The sequence below is a fragment of the Bufo gargarizans genome, chromosome 5 (genome assembly GCF_014858855.1).
Source record: "Bufo gargarizans isolate SCDJY-AF-19 chromosome 5, ASM1485885v1, whole genome shotgun sequence".
NCBI classification, from domain to species: domain Eukaryota; kingdom Metazoa; phylum Chordata; class Amphibia; order Anura; family Bufonidae; genus Bufo; species Bufo gargarizans.
The window spans coordinates 278790341-278803715 of record NC_058084.1 but is presented as its reverse complement, the minus strand read 5'-3'; the positions used below and the strand labels follow the sequence as shown (position 1 = coordinate 278803715).

The 13375-nt window shown below is 45.5% G+C and overlaps 1 protein-coding gene across 1 annotated transcript in view; it reads right to left on the bottom strand.

The window, feature by feature from the left end:
- LOC122938038 (NFX1-type zinc finger-containing protein 1-like) overlaps positions 1-13375 on the bottom strand; it is a 231841-nt gene that overhangs the window by 131730 nt on the left and 86736 nt on the right. The window contains 2 exon segments of the mRNA XM_044293307.1: positions 6843-6950; positions 9169-9276. Of these exon segments, the coding sequence (XP_044149242.1) occupies positions 6843-6950; positions 9169-9276 (216 nt within the window).

The following is a 13375-nucleotide window of genomic DNA, read 5'->3' as shown; positions in this document are numbered from 1 at the left end:
AAGTGCAAGATAATGCACCTGGGGCGTAAAAACCCAAGGGCAGAATATAGAATATTTGACACAGTCCTGACCTCAGTATCTGAGGAAAGGGATTTAGGAGTAATTATTTCAGAAGACTTAAAGGTGGGAAGACAATGTAATAAAGCAGCACGAAATGCCAGCAGAATGCTTGGATGTATAGGGAGAGGTATAAGCAGTAGAAAGAGTGAAGTGCTTATGCCGCTGTACAGATCACTGGCGAGACCTCACTTGGAGTATTGTGCGCAGTACTGGAGGCCATATCTCCAGAAGGATATAGATACTCTAGAGAGAGTTCAGAGAAGAGCTACTAAACTAGTACATGGATTGCAGGATAAAACTTACCAGGAAAGGTTAAAAGACCTTAATATGTATAGCTTGGAAGAAAGAAGAGACCGAGGGGATATGATAGAAACTTTTAAATACATAAAGGGAATCAACTCGGTAAAGGAGGAGAGCATATTTAAAAGAAGAAAAACTACCACAAGAGGACACAGTTTTAAATTAGAGGGGCAAAGGTTTAAAAGTAATATAAGGAAGTATTACTTTACTGAGAGAGTAGTGGATGCATGGAATAGCCTTCCTGCAGAAGTGGTAGCTGCAAATACAGTGAAGGAGTTTAAGCATGCATGGGATAGGCATAAGGCTATCCTTCATATAAGATAGGGCCAGGGACTATTCATAGGATTCAGATATATTGGGCAGACTAGATGGGCCAAATGGTTCTTATCTGCCGACACATTCTATAGTGGCCGATGCTGAATAATAAATCTGTTGCATCTTTAGATTGTCTAGTCTAAGTTAAATTTGTTATTTAGTCTCTCATTTTCTGGAAAATCATCTATAGGGAAAGAAGTTAATACATGATTTTACAGTCAACTGCTCTTGCTGCCAGACTGGTCACTGTTGTGCTTTCTCCAGCTGAACAATGATGTTGAAGTCTATCACCAAACTTCCCCTGGGTTCAACCAAGCTCTAAATACAGGTCCTATCTGGGCCTGAATCTAGGAGAAAGAAAGACAACACTATGCACAGCACAATTTGAAAAGATGCTTAAATGGTCCTATATATACTTAACAGACCTCTGAACCTGACAATGTAATCAAGTAATAAACAATAAAAGTTTTAAAACAAGTTCATCATCTCTCCCAACCAGTATTGCTGTTCCAGTTTCTTCAAGGGATTGATAAGAAAAGTCCACAAATGTTCCAAATACATTCTAAACAAAAGGTTAGTGTATATTTCACCTCCTTTAGTGCATGAATTCTACTAGCAATATACAGTTGCAAGAAAAAGTATGTGAACCGTTTGGAATGATATGGATTTCTGCACAAATTGGTCATACAATGTGATCTGATCTTCATCTTAGTCACAACAATAGACAATCACAGTCTGCTTAAACTAATAACACACTGTGGTAATGTGAACAGTGCTGGAAGGTGTGTTGTCCCACTTCAGGTACCTCAGATGGGTGAGACAGATAAAATCCAGAGAGTGGCAGTAGTCTCAGCAAAGCATAGTTTGCTGAGACATTTCTGTATACATTTTCTGGGCTGGATTTTACTTGGACTGGTGGCTAGGCTTGGTAGAGGGAGTTCCCAGTCCACACCCTTCCAGTACGGGTTTTCCTTTCTACCTGAGGTGATCGCAGGTGAGGCCTACTGTAATCAGGCTGGCATAAAGCGCCTCAGAGTAGGTCAGTCTGAGGAGGGAGAGCGAGACTGTTTTGTGAAGCAGAGGCTCTGTGTGTGGTCAGGAGGATTGAGGGGCCACAAGGCTTTGAATACCCTGAGGTTTGGAGGACCTAGCGACACCTAGAGAACAAGGGTTGCATGCCCAGCATCTGGAGGACTACTGGGCCACACTCCCCCAAAAGGTACTGGAGCTGCCACAGCCTTGAGGCTGCAGTATTGATGTTGGCTGAGGAAAGCCGCATATGTTGTCCATGTGTGAACTGAGCTCTATGAGTGAGGTAGGGACGTATTTTGTTTAGGTAGTGCCTAGACGGGCAGGAGTTTATTTGTGTTTTAAGTGTTGGCGGTGTGGGAACCTTACCCCACCCAGCGATGTATAACTGGACTATCCTTTATAAGAAGACTGTCAAAATAAATGCACAGTTTGGACATGAAAATCCGTTGTCTGGTGAGATATCTGTGAGTGTGACCCCCTGAAAAGAGACGATCCCTTACATATGGTGTCGGATGCGGGCAAGTTGTCCATGAGAGAAGGGCAGCGGTCGGTAGCTAGGGGCAACAACAAGAGAAAGAGCAGGTGCTGGAGTTTAAAGAGCCAGAAGCTTGTTTGTTAGGTGGAGCAGGGTCTGCTCATGCTATTGTGGACTATTTTTGCTGTGGTGCAGAGATTTAAAGGGCCAGAAGCCCAGAAAACAGACTGACCTGTTTGGAATTTTCTTTTTTTCCCTTTTGCTGTGTTGCTAGAGATGACTATCTTTTGCTATGGGGTGGATGGAGGATTTCACCAAGCAGCTGATGAGGGCCAATCTGAAGGCAAGCCAAAGGCAAATGATGTGGCAACAGGAGCAGGAAAAGCTCATGTGCGGGTTGGACAAACCAAGAGATGTCCTAACCCAAGGCGTTTCCCATGGTAACTGCTGTGCGGAGGAACTGGGCAATGACCTTGTGACCAGGAGCCAAGACTGCAGGTTCTCAGGATGCGGTTGGATGCAGAGGTGGTGTATGCCGTTGCCAAGGGCAACCGACGGGAAGAGAGTGAGATGGAGAGCAGTGCGGCTCTCAAGAGTTCAAGCGTTTTCTGCCAAGGTGTACAGAGTCCTAGAGAGGATATGCGAAGATGCCATAAGGCTGTTGCTAAGAGCAACCAACCTCGACAGCATGCAGCTGTCCGGCAACAGAGAGAGTGCTGCTGGAGATATCGCCAAGTGGGAAGGTGTGCACCTGATTGTCCTATGACCAGGAATCAAAGATGGGAGGTTCCCAACATCCTGAAAAAGGATGATGTCTACTGTGGAGATGGACGTATCGCACGTGAGAGGGATGAACCCGAGGCGACAATGGGTAAGATCGTTCCTGTAATTGCTGGTGTAGCAGACCACGTGACAGTGAGCATGGCTCTGGAGGTTGGGCATGTGACTGACCGGGGCCCTGGTACCTCAGAGACCGTGAACTGTGGTGTGAGTCGGCGGCAGTTGCTATATGCTGGGCCAGGAGGTGTTGAGACACTAGGACTAGAGACTGCTCCGAAAATGTGCAACATTGTGGTGAATGGCAGTTCAGTCCAGGCATTGTTGGACGCAAGGTGCCAGGTGAGCCTGGTACATGCCAGCTTGGTAGCTCGGGACTATGTGCGGAACAATTATGCGGATAATAAGGACTATCTGGTGGCTCTCACTGAGTGTGAGACTCCAGTGGGAACTGGGACTTATACGTTTGGGGTTGCAAACAAGCTTGCGCATGATGTAGTTTTGGGCCGTGATTTCCCCTTGTTTTGGGAGTTGTGGAGTAATGGAGACACTTCTGCAGAGAGTGCAAAAACTCCTGCAGAACTTGTACCTGTCCCTTTAAGTGAACGTGTAAGGGAAATTACCATTGAAAACAGTGATGTAGTTGAAGTGAAAAATGAAAATGTGAGTTCATGTGAAGTATATGATGATGACATATCTTTTCCCTTTCAGGATGTGGTCAGGACAGAAGTGCCCCTTCCTGATAAAAATATATGTGATACAAAAATGCTGGTTAATGTTGTGAGCCCAGAGGGTGTACCACACGTACCAGAGGTGGATATGCAGTACCCACGGGTTTTATGGTTGCTGGGGAAGTGTCCAATGTGGGGATTAGCGCATCGGTGCCCCTAGAGGTCAGAATTGATAATGATGACGCAAGTAATATAGGTGACGCATGTGCCGTGGCCGATAGCAACTCAGAGAAAGAAGCTACCCGGTCAAGGTCTTGCAAAATTAAAGTAGTTGCTAGTAGTGACCAGACAATAGTTATACCTGATGTGACGAGAGTTAAGTGGGGAGACGTCAGCCTAGTGACTGAGACCTATAACCAGGCAGTGGTAGATGACCAGACGTGTCAGTACAGCTGCAATCAGAAAGAGATGAGAGAGCTGAAGGATCTACTGCCTGATATCCAGGTGAAGAGTAAAGGCTCCAAAGAAGCACAGACAACTGCAGTAGACATGGACAATGTGCTTAAAGAGACTCTGGGTAGAACCCCCACAGGGTGTCCAAAAGAGAATGGTGGTACTCCTACATCTGCTGCTGCAGCAGAGCAAAGCAGGGAGCAGCTAGAACAGGAGGCCAAAGAGCAGTGCGCATCCATTACGTTTGTGCGCAAAACCAAGAACAAACTTCAGCGAGAATTGGATGATCTGATGGTGGACCTGGACCACCAGAGGCAAATTATGTCTCATATAGAGAAATACGGCTCGGCCCGATATGCGGAAGAATGTGACCGAGCTGATGCAGAGAAGATGGAAGAAGTTTCTTCTGAACAAGTTGATGAAGCTGATGTGGAGGTAGAAGTCAAGACATCCATGGCAGTGAGTAGCCAGGACCGGGTCATGAAAGATGTCCCCTCTGCCGTCAATGCGTTCCAGAAATCCAGCAGTCTGCTGGGGAAGAAATATGAGGAGAACAATGTCCTGTGTGACCCTATGGAGGGAATGCCAGAAGAGGAAGAGTCTGATGAGGACCCCGGTGTCTCCAGTACCTCCAACCTTGATGAGAAAGAGGAGGGGTTAAGAATGCAAGTATATGATGCCGTGTCCGAGGAGTATGAGAAAGCTAACAGAGTGAAGGAAGACTCCAAAGGAGACTCAAAGGCTGAACAAGCTGAGGCCGATGAGTTGGAGTGGGAGAAATCCTCAGATGTTCCAGAGACCAAGGATAAGGCTGAAGAGGGGTCTGCCGAAGTGGGGAGAGCCACTGAAGAAGTAGAAGACTCTGAAACTGAATCCAAACCTGAGCTAAACCCTGTGGGGAGTAAAGAAAAAAGAGAAGTGTTATCTGTTGATAGAAGAAAGAAACAAAGCGAGTGTGAACACCAGATGACCCCAGAGCGGCTAAAGGGTGGTATAAAACTGACCAGCCGGATCTCCAACAAAAGGAGGAGGCAGGAGCTCCCCGTGGAAAACACGGCTGTAAAGATTGCAGAAGTTAGAGGTCGTGGACCTAAGAAGAAATCTGGAAAAGGAGCAAGCCAGAAAGCTAAGAAAAAGTTCTCCAGCAAAGAGGAGAAGGAGGACTCCCTTAGACACTGTCTGCTAGGTAGAAAGTCAGTGTTTATGAAATACCAAGCTCTGCTATCCTGGGGGTGGCAGAATAGAGAGAAATATGTGACACTGACCACATCTTCCAGAGGGCATGGTACGATGTGGGAAAATCCCCAGACCTCAGGTCTGAAGAAGAGGGGGGGATATGTGGTAATGTGAACAGTGCTGGAAGGTGTCTTGTCCCACTTCAGATACCTCAGATGGATGAGACAGATAAAATCCAGAGAGTGGCAGTAGTCTCAGCAAAGCATAGTTTGCTGAGACATTTCTATATACATTTTCTGGGCTGGATTTTACTTGGACTGGTGGCTAGGCTTGGTAGAGGGAGTTCCCAGTCCACACCCTTCCAGTACAGGTTTTCCTTTCTACCTGAGGTGATCGCAGGTGAGGCCTGCTGTAATCAGGCTGGCATAAAGCGCCTCAGAGTAGGTCAGTCTGAGGAGGGAGAGCGAGACTGTTTTGTGAAGCAGAGGCTCTGTGTGTGGTCAGGAGGACTGAGGGGCCACAAGGCTTTGAATAGCCTGAGGTTTGGAGGACCTAGCGACACCTAGAGAACGAGGGTTGCATGCCCAGCGACTGGAGGACTACTGGGCCACACTCCCCCAAAAGGTACTGGAGTTGTCACAGCCTTGAGGCTGCAGTATTGATGTTGGCTGAGGAAAGCCGCATATGTTGTCCATGTGTGAACTGAGCCCTATGAGTGAGGTAGGGACGTATTTTGTTTAGGCAGTGCCTAGACGGGCAGGAGTTTATTTGTGTTTTAAGTGATGGCGGTGTGGGAACCTCACTCCACCAAGTGATGTATAACTGGACTATCCTTTATAAGAAGACTGTCAAAATAAATGCACAGTTTGGACATGAAAATCCGTTGTCTGGTGAGATATCTGTGAGTATGACCCCCTTAAAAAAGACGATCCCTTACAACACAAAGAATTAAATGTTACCATGTTTTTTATTGAACACACCATGTAAACATTCACAGTGCGTGTGGAAAAAGTATGTGAACCCTTGGATTTAACCCCTTAGGGACGCATGACGTACTGATACGGCATGTTTCCCGAGTCCTTAAGGACCCATGATGTACCGGTACGTCATGGGTTTAAAATGCGATTGCGGCACAGCGGGGCTTAATCGGAACAGGATGCCCGCTAAAATCATTCAGAGGGCATCCTGTCACAACGCCGGGAGGGTCATGTGACCCCCCGTATTGGCGATCGCAGAAAAACGCAGGTCAATTCAGACCTGCGGTTTGCTGCGTTTCCGGTCCATTCGGGTCTCCGGTGAACTGATGAACCGGAAAAAGACTGTGATCGGTGGTGTAATTACACACCACCAATCACAGTCCGTGCATTTGGGAGAGGCGGTGCTGGCCGTGGTGCTGAATGCCGCTGTCCAGGGTGCTGATTGGTGCAGGAAGAGAGGCGCGAGATTCAAACCAGCGCTCCCCTCCTCTTCCTGTTCAGCACCTGCACTGTGCAGCACCGTCCTCACCAGGCTCCTCCGGCCGAACCCGAACATCTATTTGTCCGCTCAACTCTAGTGCCAAGAAAATACTAGTATCAAAGTACCTCTGCTGTTGAATCCAGTTTGTGATGAAAATCTTGTTCCTTTATTTTGTCTTGTAAATTCATACCTTGGTTTTTCAGTCTGTTCAGACTCTACAGTATCGTGATTCTCTAGAAAATGGTGAAGTTTTACAGGTTTACAAGTGATACATACAGTGGTGCTTGAAACTTTGTGAACCTTTCAGAATTTTCTATATTTATGGATACATAGGACCAAAACCTACTTTAGATTGTCACACCTAAATGTCGATAAAGATAACAAAATCAAATAAATGAGACAAACATATTAAACTTCATTGAGGTTCAAATTTATTCACTGAGAAAAATGACCCAATATCACATGTCTGTGAGTGGAAAAAATAAGTAAATCTTTAAGATTAGAAGAAAATGTAAAGGCTAAATTACAGATGCAATAGAATTAAGAGTCAACGTGATAATGCATTAACTAAATGTGATAACTCACAAAGTGTGTAAAAAGGGGAAACATTGCATTCTAGCATAAAAAGCCTAAGCCCATCTGTCAAGCATGGTGGTGGTAAAATCTATTTTTAGGCCTGTGTGCTGCAACTGGGCCAGGACAGCTTGCCATCATTGATGGAACAATGAATTCTGAATTATACCAGCAAATTCTAAAGGAAAATGTCCAGACATCCATCTGTGAGCTGAATCTCAAGAAAATGTTGGCCATGCAGCAAGACAATGAACTGAAGCACACGTCGTTCTTCCAAAGAATTGTTAAAGAAGATGATGGGTACCTTGATGGAACCTGTGTGAGGTCATTAAAAATAAATCGGGATCTATCTGGTGTCCTGTTGTCCTTCAGACAGTATCCTCTGGAATGGTTTCTTGTTTATAATTAATCCATCTAACACAGAACATAACTGTCCAATATAAATCAAATTCTGGGGCAACACAGTATACACTATTAGGCGGATTTACTAATACTGTGTAAAAGTAAAACACTTTAAACTTAGAGATTGTTCCAAATTGTGCCAAATTTGTCATAGTGGCCGATGCTGAATAATAAATCTGTTGCTTCTTTAGATTGTCTAGTCTAAGCTAAATTTGCCCCAATTTGTTATTTAGTCTCTCATTATTTTCTGGAAAATCATCTATAGGTAAAGAAGTTCATACATGATTTTACAGTCAACTGCGCTTGCTGCCAGACTGGTCACTGTTGTGCTTTCTCCAGCTGAACAATGATGTTGAAGTCTATCACCAAACTTCCCCTGGGTTCAACCAAGCTCTAAATACAGGTCCTATCTGGGCCTGTATCTAGGAGAAAGAAAGACAACACTATGCACAGCACAATTTGAAAAGATGCTTAAATGGTCCTACATATACTTAACAGACCTCTGAACCTGACAATGTAATCAAGTAATAAACAATAAAAGTTTTAAAACAAGTTCATCATCTCTCCCAACCAGTATTGCTGTTCCAGTTTCTTCAAGGGATTGAGATGAAAAGTCCACAAATGTTCCAAATACATTCTAAACAAAAGGTTAGTGTATACAGATTTTAACCTCCTTTAGTGCATGAATTCTACTAGCAATATACAGTTGCAAGGAAAAGTATGTGAACTGTTTGGAATGATATGGATTTCTGCACAAATTGGTTATAAAATGTGATCTGATCTTCATCTAAGTCACAACAATAGACAATCACAGTCTGCTTAAACTAATAACACGCAAATAATTAAATGTTACCATGTTTTTATTGAACACACTATGTAAACATTCACAGTGTGTGTGGAAAAAGTATGTGAACCCTTGGATTTAACCCCTTAGGGACGCATGACGTACCGATACGGCATGTTTCCCGAGTTCTTAAGGACCCATGATGTACCGGTACGTCATGGGTTTAAAATGCGATTGCGGCACAGCGGGGCTTAATCGGAACAGGATGCCCGCTAAAATCATTCAGAGGGCATCCTGTCACAACGCCGGGAGGGTCATGTGACCCCCCGTATTGGCGATCGCAGAAAAACGCAGGTCAATTCAGACCTGCGGTTTGCTGCGTTTCCGGTCCATTCGGGTCTCTGGTGAACTGATGAACCGGAAAAAGACTGTGATCGGTGGTGTAATTACACACCACCAATCACAGTCCGTGCATTTGGGAGAGGCGGTGCTGGCCGTGGTGCTGAATGCCGCTGTCCAGGGTGCTGATTGGTGCAGGAAGAGAGGTGCGAGATTCAAACCAGCGCTCCCCTCCTCTTCCTGTTCAGCACCTGCACTGTGCAGCACCGTCCTCACCAGGCTCCTCCGGCCGAACCCGAACATCTATTTGTCCGCTCAACTCTAGTGCCAAGAAAATACTAGTATCAAAGTACCTCTGCTGTTGAATCCAGTTTGTGATGAAAATCTTGTTCCTTTATTTTGTCTTGTAAATTCAAACCTTGGTTTTTCAGTCTGTTCAGACTCTTCAGTATCGTAATTCTCTAGAAAATGGTGAAGTACGTCATGGGTTTAAAATGTGATTGCGGTACAGCGGGGGTTACTCGGATTTCAGCGGGCATCTTGTCACAACGCCGGGGGGGTCATGTGACCCCCCCCCCCCCCGTATCAGCGATCGCAGAAAACCGCAGGTCAATTCAGACCCGATGAACCGGAAAAAGACTGTGATCGGTGGTGTGGTTACATACCACCAATCACAGTCCGTGCATTTGGGAGAGGTGGTGCTGGCCGTGGTGCTGAATGCCGCTGTCCAGGGTGCTGATTGGTGCAGGGAGAGAGGAGCGAGATTCAATCTTCCAGCGCTTCTCTCTCCTCTTCCTGTTCAGCACCTGTACCATGCAGCACCGTCCTCACCAGGCTCCTGCAATCCCCCCATCGGCACCCATCACCCTCCTGCACCCATCACCCTCCAGGTAGGTTAGGGTCAGTGAGGGAGAGGCACCGTTAGGCAGGGATAGAAGGGAAAAGTTAGTTAGGAAAAAAAAAAAAAAACTTTATCTAAACTTATTATTTTCTAGCTTTTAGACCCTAGATTCCCCCTGCCACTTGCCCAAGCCCCCCCCCCCCACACTTTTTTTTTTCTTTCTACATGCGCTGACTGGCCGGCACTCTTAGCGTCCGGCCACTGTTAGCGCATCACCCGCCCCTCCGCTGATCAGCGTTGTACCGCTGATCAGCAAATTTGAACTTTTTTTTTTAACACTTGTCCATTTCTTGTTTTTTTTACTTTTTAGTACGAGAACACCCGTGCCCCCACACACACGCACATACAATAAAGGTTTACACGCATGCACATACACACACACACATACCCATGGCCCGCCGGATGTTCTCGGTGGAGGAGACATACGCCCAGATTGCCTCCGACTCTGAGAACCCCAGTGAGGATGAGGATGACCCCACGTTCGTCTTGTCATCCGCATCCTCCTCATCATCATTTGATGATGATAAGCCCCTAAGGCGGAGGAGACGCCGCTAGGTGGAGCCAGGGGCCCCACATGCTAGGGACTCTGTGGCCCACCCTAGTACGAGGCTCATACTGTTTTCCCGGCCCAACAAATAAGCCCACCGGAGCCTGCTGCCGGTGAACTTAGCTGGTGTCCCCCAGTGGATTTTGAGCCCGAGATTCCGGATTTTGTTGGCAATCCATGAATCCAGATTCCCACAGTGGGGTTTACTGAAATTTCCTTTTTTAGTTTTTATTTTCAGTGACCCATTTGTGAATCTGATGGTGGAGCAGACGAACCTGTACGCCCAACAGTTCGTCGCTCAACACCCGGGCTCGTTTTTGGCTAGACCCGGTGGCTGGACGCCGGTCAGCGCAGCCGAGATGAGGACATTTTGGGGCCTCGTGCTGCACATGGCTCTAGTGGAAAAACCCAGTGTCAGGCAATACTGGAGTGGTGACGTCCTCTACCAGACCCCACTCTACAATATGGTTATGACACGTCCCCGGTTTGAGGCCATCGGGAAATGTCTGCATTATTCAGATAATGCAGCATGTCGTCCCCCCCCTCCCCCCTAGGATAACTTTTATACTAGCATTCCCTTGTTCAGGTCCCTTGCCACCAAATCCACGTTCGCTTGTGGGACCGTGCGGAAAAATCAGCGCGGCCTCCCTTCCCACCCCCTCCAGGTACCTATGCCCAGGGGTGAGACCCATGCCCTTACCAGTGGAAACCTGTTGCTGGTCAGGTATAAGGACAAGAGGGATGTCCTTGTACTGTCCACAATCCACGGTAACAGCACCACCCCCGCCTCTGTGCGAGGTACCGCGGCAACGGTCCTCAAGCCCAATTGTATTGTCGACTACAATCGGTATATGGGAGGAGTTGATCTCTCTGATTAAGTCCTCAAGCCATATAATGCCATGCGCAAAACCCGGGCATGGTACAAAAAAGTTGCAGTCTACTTCGTATAGTTTGCCTTGTAAAACTCTTTTGTACTATCCCGAAGCGCTGGCAGCACAGGGACATTCCTCCAATTCTATGAGGCAGTCCTCAAGGACCTGATTTTTTCAGACCGGGAAAGAGCAGGCCGGAGTACCTCGGGAATTGGAGGCTCCCGGATCGTCCCTGGCCAACATTTTCCAGGTGTGGCCCCCATACTGGAAAGAAGGGACAAACCCAAAAAAGATGCAGAGTGTGTCACAAGAGGGGGATACGGAAGGACACCACCACTCAATGTGACACTTGCCCCGATCATCCGGGCCTCTGCGTTATCGATTGCTTCAGGGAGTATTACACTTCCATGGAGTACTACATTTTTATAATCCACAACAGTCCCCTAGAGAACATAAAAAACTATGGCTCTCAGACTTTGGAGACACGGAACCATTTTTCCCCCCAAAAAAATATTAGTTTTAGTGCAGGCATCCTCAAACTGCAGCCCTCCAGATGTTGTAAAACTATAACTCCCAGCATGCCCAGACAACCTACAGCCATCAGCAGGGCATGGTGGGAATTGCAGTTTTACAACATCTGGAGGGCCGCAGTTTGAGGATGCCTGCTTAGTGTCTCCAAAGTCTGAGAGTCATAAATATTGGGCATCGCCGCGACTGTAAAAATCTTCTCTATAAAAATAACATGTAACACCCCCCCTCGCCCCCGAATGAACAGCGTTAAAAAAAAAGTTTAAAAAAAGCAATTTTATGTCAATTAACATCACAAAAAGTGTAATAGCGAGTGATCAAAATGTCATATGCACCCCCAATTAGTGCCAATAAAACCGCCATCTCATCCCACAAAAAATGAGCCCCTACATTAGATAGTCGCCCAACAAAAAAAAAATAACTGTAGCTCCCAGGCTATGGAGATACTAAAATAATTTTTGGGGGTTCCTAAAAGGATAATATAGTGCAAAGTCTACATACATTTTAAAATGTAGACATATTAGGTATCGCCGCGTCCATCAGAATCTGCCCTATAAAAATAACATTTGACCAAACCCCTTGGATGAACAGCATTAAAAATATAAAATAAAAACGGTGCCAAAACACAAATTTTTGGGCAAAATTTCCATTTAAATCCTTTTTTTCCAGTGATAAAGCAAGGGTTAACACCCAAACAAAACTAAATATTTATTGCCCTGATTCTGTCGTTTGCAGAAACACCCCATATGTGGTCGTAAAAGGCTATATAGCCACACAGCAGGGCATAGAACGAAGGGAACTCCATATGGTTTCTTAACGGCAGATCTTGATGGACTGGTTTATTTACACCATGTCCCATTAGAAGCCTCCCCTGATGTAGCCTAGACTAGAAACTCCAAAAAAGTGACCCCATCTAAGAAACTACACCCCTCAAGGTATTCAAAAGTTACTTTATAAACTTTGTTAAGCCTTTAGGTGTTCCACAAAACTAAATAGCGAATGTAGAAACAATTTTAGAATTTACATTTTTTGTTACCTTGCCTCAAAAAAGTGTAATATAGAGCAACCAAAAATCATATTTACCTTAAAATAGTCCCAAAACAACAACCTCCTTATCCCGTAGTTTTCTAGATGGGGTCACTTTTATGGACTTTTCTACTCTAGGGGTGCATCAGGGGGCTTGAAATGGTACATGGTGTAAATAAACCAGTCCAGCAAAATCTGCCTTCCAAAAACCATATTGCGTTCCCCTTCTTCTATGCCCTGTCGTTTAGCCAAATAGTCGTTTACGACCACATATGGGGTGTTTCTGCAAACTACAGAATCAGGGCAACCCATATTGAGTTTTGTTTGGCTGTTAACCTATTTTTTCCAGTAATAAAGTAAGGGTTAAAATGGAAAAATTTTCCAAAAAATTTAAATTCCTAAATTGTTTCTCCATCTGCCATTAACTCTTGTGGAAAACCTAAAGGGTTAACAAAGTTTGTAAACCCAGTTTTGAATACCTTGAGGGGTGTACTTTCTTAGATGGAGTCACTTTTTTGGAATTTCTATTCTAGCGGTGCAGCGGGAGGCTTGAAATGGGACATGGTATAAACAAAACCAGTCCTGCAAAATCTGCCTTGGAAAAACCATATGGCGTTCCCCTCCTTCTATGTCCTCTCGTTTGACCAAACAGTAGTTTACGACCACATATGGGGTGTTTCTGCAAA